The sequence below is a fragment of the Centroberyx affinis genome, unplaced genomic scaffold (genome assembly GCF_046629955.1).
Source record: "Centroberyx affinis isolate AG114_WGS23_722 - 3 ecotype Tasmania unplaced genomic scaffold, CSIRO-AGI_Caff_v1 ptg000186l_1, whole genome shotgun sequence".
In the NCBI taxonomy this organism is placed as follows: Eukaryota; Metazoa; Chordata; class Actinopteri; order Beryciformes; family Berycidae; genus Centroberyx; species Centroberyx affinis.
The window spans coordinates 17,002-24,706 of record NW_027278881.1 but is presented as its reverse complement, the minus strand read 5'-3'; the positions used below and the strand labels follow the sequence as shown (position 1 = coordinate 24,706).

At 41.0% G+C, this 7,705-nt stretch overlaps 1 protein-coding gene across 1 annotated transcript; it reads left to right on the top strand.

Moving 5' to 3' along the window:
• Positions 1-1,573: 1,573 nt before the first annotated feature.
• LOC139658266 (cytoplasmic protein NCK2-like) lies at positions 1,574-7,169 on the top strand. The gene is made up of 2 exons (XM_071536354.1): positions 1,574-1,799; positions 7,129-7,169. Exons 1-2 carry the CDS (start codon positions 1,574-1,576, stop codon positions 7,167-7,169), a joined length of 267 nt encoding a protein of 88 aa, XP_071392455.1.
• Positions 7,170-7,705: the final 536 nt, after the last annotated feature.

Sequence of the window (7,705 nt, the reverse complement as noted above, 5' to 3'; positions counted from 1 at the left end):
TGCTAGAAGTGTGCCAATATATTGAAACTAGGAAGAATATAATTAAATTGCATGTCAAAAACAAAAATAGGAGGTAGTCTATTTATTCACTTCAACCCAGCTGATGGAAACGGCTGCACCTCATTTGCATTGTATTTTTTTTGCGAGATTTCTAAACTTTGCATAAAATTTGCTTGACAGTTGGATGGAAACAAAACAGAACAACTCTCTCTTCTCTCTCTCTCTCTCTTTCCTCCCTTCCCCCTTCTCTGTCATCCTCCACTCCTCTTTCCCCTCTTTCCACTCAAAGTAGTGTTTATAGATGCATTTAACACGGCACAGCGCTCCGCTCAGCCTGCCGCTAAATAATTGAAGACGTTTAAGATGAATAAGAAATAAGAAAAAAAAAACAAAAAAAAACAGGGGCGACCCGGCTTCTCGTGCCGCACGCCGCTCAGCGCTGAGGGTGAGAAAAGGTTTTTCCTCCTGATTCTGGATGTAGTGGATTCATTCTGCAGTGAGCCATGAGAGGAGACACACACACACACACACACACACACACACACACAGAGATATGCAGGCATTATAAGTAGTGGCCGACAGGGACTGCCAGATGCTTTACAGCAGCTGTCTGACATGCAATACTTACACACACACATATTTACACACGCACTTACACACACACACACACACACACACACACACACTTGCATATATACATACGTATATACATACATTCACTCATTCCTGCCACACTTAATCCCTCTCTCACACACACACACACACACACACACACACACACACACACACACACACAGTTTGTATTATTATATTTGTGAGGACTTTCCATCGACTATATTCATTCTTTAAACTCCAACACTAACCCCAACATGCCTAACTTTAATCTAACCTTAATCTAACCTAAACCAAATTCTAATTTTAACCCTAAACTCAAATCCTAATCCTAAACTAACTTTAACCTAATCTAAACCTACCTGAAACCTAATTCTAGTTCTAATCTTAACCCTAAACCCAAGCCCTGAACCTAAAGAAACTTTATTTACCATAAACTAATCCTAATTCTAATCTTAACCCTAAATTCAAATCCTAACCCTTAAACTAATCTTAACCTTCCCTAAATCTAATCTTAACCCTAAACTCAAGTCCAAACTCTAGTCTAGCCCATTGAAGAAGTGAAAGCCGACAGAAATGACCTCACTTCTCAAAGACGTCCTCACTTCAACTCAAACCGGTTCTCATAAAGGGGAGCAAAACAAGCACACACACACACACACACACACACACACACACACTCTCTCTCTCTCTCTCTCTCTCTCTCTCTCTCTCTCTCTCTCTCTCTCTCTCTCTCTCTCTCTCTCTCTAAAACAGAGGCAAACATACGGTTAGCCCTGCTCCCTCTCCCCCTCTTAATCGGCTCATTGTGCGTGTGTGTGTTTGCGTGCCAACTGCTGCGCTGACCCAGCCTTGACCCCACTGCTGTCTAATGTGTGTGTGTGTGTGTGTGTGTCTGTCTCTCTCTGCATGTGTGTGTGTGTGTGTGCTTTCCAGGGGTGGCGGGGCGACTCCATGAAAGATGACAGAGGAAGCCATCGTGATCGCCAAGTGGGACTACCAGGCCCAGCAGGAGCAGGAACTTGACATCCGGAAGAACGAGCGTCTGTGGCTGCTGGACGACTCCAAGACGTGGTGGAGGGTCCGGAACGCCGCCAACCAGACGGGCTACGTGCCGTCCAACTACGTGGAGAGGAAGAACAGCCTGAAGAAAGGCTCGCTGGTCAAGAACCTCAAAGACACGCTCGGTACGGTCGCTTTTTCTTCTGTTCGTTCGTTTCAGGTGCATTTTACAGTCCGAAAAGGGAGAAAATGGCCATGGCAGCTATTCTTCAATTAAAGTAAACGAGCAATTCCCTGATGAAGGCATTAGGGCTGCAACTAAGGATTATTTTCATTGTCGATTAATCTGTCGTTTATTTTCTCGATTAGTCGATTAGTTGTTTGGTCTATAAAATGGTGAAAAATGTGGATCAGTGTTTCCCAAAGCCCAAGATGACGTCCTCAAATGTCTTGTTTTGTCCACAACCCAAAGATATTCAGTTTACTGTCATAGAGGAGGAAAGAAACCAGAAAATATTCACATTTAAGAAGCTGGAATCAGAGAATCATTTTGACTTATTTTTCTTAAAAAATTACTCAAACCGATTAATTGATTATTAAAATAGTTGGCAATTAATTTAATAGTTGACAACTAATCGATTAATCGCTTAATCATTTAATCGTTGCGGCTCTAGAAGGCATATTGCCAAAACATTACAGAGATTTTAAACGAACTCAGTATGAATTAGCCAAGGTTTTTTCAATTTTTCAATTGAAGAAGAATTGCCTTGCTCTTTTCCTCCTTTTTGATATTCCCACACCTTCTTTTTTAACTCTAATTCCCACTGAAGCGCTTTTTCTCCTTTCCACTTTTTGTACGTTTTTACTGTGTTGTTAAAATATTGATAGCTTACCCTAAAAGGTTTAAAGGAATAGTTCACCCCAAAATTCTGTCTTTATCTACTCACCCCAATGTCAGTGGAAACCCCCGTTGAAGTTGGTAGGAAAACACACCCAGTGATTTCGCCTCTGTAGTTCCATCTCAGTTTTCCTCCAGACTACTGAAGTTAATGGGTTTGTGTTTTTACAGCTTAAAAAAAAAGCAGAAAATGTACCTCAAATGTCTCCAAACAGCTCATGCAGCATAATCCAAGTGTTTCGTAGCCAGACGACTGCACTGTGGGTCCAGAAGTCCACTGTGTACCTCATTATCTTCCACATTTTCCTCACTGGCAATGCTTTGTTCTATAATGCACCAACAGTCACCCTACAGCAGCAAGCAGAGTCTTCCACCAGAGTGATGTAGTGTGCAGCGCGACCAGAACATTGTCAAAACTCCTAAAAGGTGTAAATTGGCCCAGAGGAGAAGCTGTGTTCACTTCAGTGTGCTGTAGAGAAATTAAGGTGTTCAGAGTTGAAGAGCAACGATGAGAAACCAATCCAAGGCTCTCTTCTCTTAGAAAACAGTTAAAAAGCCTTTATTTTAGATGCTAATGCATGGACTTGCACCCTGAGGAAGGCCAGCATGGGCCACAACGCATCGATTTTAACTAATCTAATCTATAATGCCAGCCATTAGTGACTATTCAGGCAAATATCAACCACCTATATCAAGATTTCTCCAGCTTAATCCAATTGAAGGATCTTCCCAGATGTTACAATTGTTAGAAGTGTTATAATTTCGCTTGACACTGATTTATAGTCTTTAAATCTCTCACATTCTCACATAAGTGCTGCTTGTGTTCCTTTGGGCAAGGCAGTGAACCTCAAGAGTGGATTTTTGTTTGTGCAAAAAACCTCAAAGACACCATGAGTAAGCTGTGGGTTCCGGTGAATGAAGAGATATATCCAGGAGAAGTAGTTGAAGTAAGCTAAATGGTATGTTGCTGCAGTTGTCCTCTGGTTTTTGTCAACCTCATCACTGAATTCATGTGGAAGGAATCACTGTCAGCCTCTGGGTCGCAATGTGGGACTTGAGTTTCGAGTGTTTGTTTTGACTGGTTTTGTTCTTAAACGAGACGAAAGTAAAGCTAAAGGGAATACAGAGAATGATGTCAGAGGGTTGGGCTTTTATTGTGAAACAGTAACTAGAAGGAGAAAAAAATGAACCCAGCCTGAAAATGAGAGTCTCAGTCCTCTGGTTAATCCAACCAACTATAGGAAACCACCCCAAAACACAAGGGATTATGGGTAGAAAGAGGCGGATGCAGTTGGAAAGCCTAGCAGAACAAAATGAAGTCTGGACTGATGCTCATATTCAGCTATTTCTTCATGTGTTCTTAACTGGTATGAACACCACAGAAGAAGAGACAGACACGTCCATCATGCTTAGCTAGTTACAGGAATTTGAATCAGATTTGTTTTGACTCCAAAATCTCTAACTTGGCAGGATGGCAGGTTACTAAAACTCTGGCCAATAAACGAGCTGCTTGTGAGTCATGTGACTTTTGTTTACAAGCCCTGGTTCACTTGTAATTAGTCAGTTTGAAGCTAAACAAACCAAATACAAAAATGCATCAAAGTCTTTTCAGACCAAAGAAAACCAGCTGTAGGTGTGATTGCATCTTAAATATGGAAATATTTACTGGATAAATGTATTTATTTATCCAGTAAAAAATGTGACTTTTACTGGAAGAAATGGCTCTATCTTTCTATCCGCTCCACCTCCAACCCCCTTCAACTCCTGTTTACTACTGACTCCATGTTTGTTATAGATGGAAATAGTTGCAGCAGAGCTTTGGCACGCTGCAGAGCCAGGCCGGTGAATTCATAACACAGTTAAAGATGTCTCATTATGGCTCCACTCTTCACAAAAACAGATTGATTCCCGGATGGATTTTTGCCTGCAGCTAGCGGATCGATAGCTGACCTTAAAACAGAGCCGAGGCTGATGGGAGCTCGCTGTGCTCCGGGGGGCGTGAAGGACACACGGGCTAATGCTCAATACATCTGGGGCTCTTATTTTGTTAATGGAGTCAAACTATGCAAGTCTGGCCTTTATTTAAACTCTTTGTTTGGTGGTTTGATTTGTTGTGGTCCTTTTATTTTACAGAATTTAGTAAATTTGGCAAGAGCTGTTACTTTATTATTATTATTGTTAGTAGTTGTAGCTGTAGTAGTAGTAGTAGTAGTAGTAGTAGTAGTAGTAGTAGTAGTAGTAGTAGTAGTAGAAGAATAAGTACTAGTATTCATAAATATTTAAAATTCTTTGTAAAATTATATAGCCATTTTTTGGGGGGGAAAGTTGACTTAAGCTACCTGCTATCCTATCCCAAGTACCATGATTTATTTATTTTCTATCAACAATAATTATTATAATAATTATAATAATAAGTGCTTTTGTCACTTTTTTCAAATGCTGGTTGTCATTTTGGCATGAAACACTTCAAAGGATCATATGATCATTTCAAAGATTAAATACATTTATAGCATTCATACCTTTTGATAGTGATGGATGTTTTTCTTTTCAATATATACTGTGGAAAATTAAAGTAAGACAATATAACATTGCCTCATAAATAACAAACTGGCTTGGATTTGCTACAACATATGTGCGCAAGGAGTGTTTTATTATGAGCTCCCTGGTGTGTGTGTGTTATGTGTGTGTGTGTGTGTGTGTGTGTGTGCTGGCAGCAGGGTGGGGGTATCCGTCCTGTAGCAGCTCTTGTGGAAGCTGAATGCTGGAAGACCAATAAACCCAAACTTTGAGCTCATAAGCTCAAAATTAGCCACATTTAACCCCGGGCTAGCCAACGCTCCACTGAAATTAGAGACGGATTCCCATCAATAATATTTTGAAGCAGCCAACCATCACATTCTGACTAGTTGTTTCCTTCCAGTGAACACCACCATCCCCAGGTTTTTTTTTTTTTTTTTTTATAGCTCAAACAAGAGCTGTAGAGACTTCAGCCTGTCAGGACCGGACGAGGAACGCCAAGACAAGCAGCTTGTCGTTTCCTGTGTTGGCAGCATGTCAAGCTGTCAGGTGGTGGAGAGACAGACTCACCTGAGGAAACACACACCGGGCGCTCACATGTTCCACCTACTGACAGAACCACATCCTCCGCTCCGAAACGTCCATCTCAACAAGTCACTCAGTCTCATATTCAGCCTTCAAATGTTATTGTTCTTAAACCAAGAGAAACATTCTGCAGTGAGGAGAGATAACTCCACTTGTTTCCAATGCAGCTTCACTTGTTTCAGGAGTTTTCTAGAAATGAGTGTCAGTCTGTTGGTGTCGGTCATATTTCATGCTTTCATCCAAAGACGAAAACAAAGAGACGGACTTGGTGATATTCTAATACGCCAACTAATGACCAAACACAACAGAGATTTATACTATTACTATATTATGATATTTTGGGAGGTTGTAGTAGCTATTTTGCAAATATTTTACAACGTCCATCTTGTCACTTTCAAACTGTTCTGCGATCAGTTTGAACCATTCATCAGGCCGATGTCACCACACCTCTGTCATTATTTATCTGACAAATGCGTCTCCATCTTCTATTCATCGCATCATTTCTTTATCTGCAAAAACATTTCCCACTCCAAATGAGCATAAAATCTTTATTGAGATATTGAGGAAATTTATACAGAAGTTTTTTTTGTTTCACTTCAGTTTTTTGAATTTGATGCATCATAATTTGCAGAAAAATAATGGAAACCCAGCTATTATAATTGTTCTACAGTGAGTGGATATTGTCACCTTCGGCTTCGGCAATATCGGACCAAGTCATCTAAGATAGTCTTAAGATATTATTTTCTGCCAATGTGGTGAGAAAATGTAACTCATTTCCACTACAAATTGAAATTTTAATCATGTCATTTTCTGTGTATCACACTGCAAAAAAATCTCCATCTTAACAAGTCATCTAGTCTCATATTCAGCCTTCACATCTTATTGTTATTAAACCAAGAGAAACATTCTGCAGTGAGGAGAGATAACTCCACTTGTCTCCAATGCAGCTTCACTTGTTTCAGGAGTTTTCTAGAAATGAGTGTCAGTCTGTTGAAACCAGTCAGAATAAGGCAGATCACTGCACTGCTGTCAAGAAAATGACTCTTGATTCTACTAAATTCTTCACACAAGTTGATTTGCCTTGGAAACAAGTGAAATTATCAAACCTCACTGGCAGATTTTGTCACTTATTTTAAGAAAATTACGATTTTAGGCCTCAATAATCGACTAAGTGACTTGTTAAGATGGAGGTTTTTTGCAGTGTGTTAGTTGTCGGCCAATTTATCGGTCGAGCTGATTAATTAGGACCAATCTGAGCTTTTATTTAGAGCTGGTAATTGGTAATCTGTCGTGTTGAAAATGAATCACAGCGTTCAGCGATCCTGTTAGCAGGAGCTGTCACTCAGTAATCGCTCCGAGTGTTTTTGCAGAGTCAGCTCCGCATGGAAGTTTAGACCAGGAGACGTGAAGGCAGCACTAATTGAATTCCTCGCTGTACGGCTGCGTTCACACTGCAGCCGTGAACTGCTGCTCATATGTGGGTTTTTTTGGATGCTTGCTCTTATCTTTTCTAGGTGTTACGCCCCGGCCTAGGGGAAACCTGGGCGCAACATAAAAGGATGGCTCCCCTCTTTCCCCGCTCCCAAACACAACCAGCAAACACGTAGTTTGAGCCCCAAACAGTTTATTGTTTCAGGGAGACAGGCGTCAGGGTGGGTAAAAGGCCAAAATAACAACCCAAAAGAAAACTGACACAGATTCCCTAATCTTACCTGCTTAAAGAAAAGAAACAAAATTACATGAGGCTTACCTACACTCCTAACCAAGGAAACACAGGAGAATAAGGATCTCAAACAAAAAAGGCCACCCACCCCTACAACTCCCAGGGCTGTAACAAAGCAATGAACAGAACTAACACAGAGAACTAAGATGCTGGCAGGTTGGAGGCTGGCAAAGAAAGGAGGCGAACTCTTGACAGGTGGCAGCAGCTTTATACTTTGGTGTCTCAGCAGGAACCAATCACCAGCCAGGACACACCTACACAATCACACAGCACAACCAATCATAGCACACCACCTGCTGCTCATCAGACACACAGATGAGAGAGGGAGAGAAAGCACAGAGCAGAAGAACACAACAGTACATGGAAAA

What these genes read in the sequence shown, in the direction of transcription:
- LOC139658266 (XM_071536354.1), top strand. Translation starts at nt 1,574, where the DNA reads ATGACAGAGGAAGCCATCGTGATCGCCAAGTGGGACTACCAGGCCCAG. An exon ending in GAACCTCAAAGACACGCTCG is followed by an intron (nt 1,800 to 7,128) that starts GTACGGTCGCTT and finishes TATCTTTTCTAG; the next exon opens with GTGTTACGCCCCGGCCTAGG.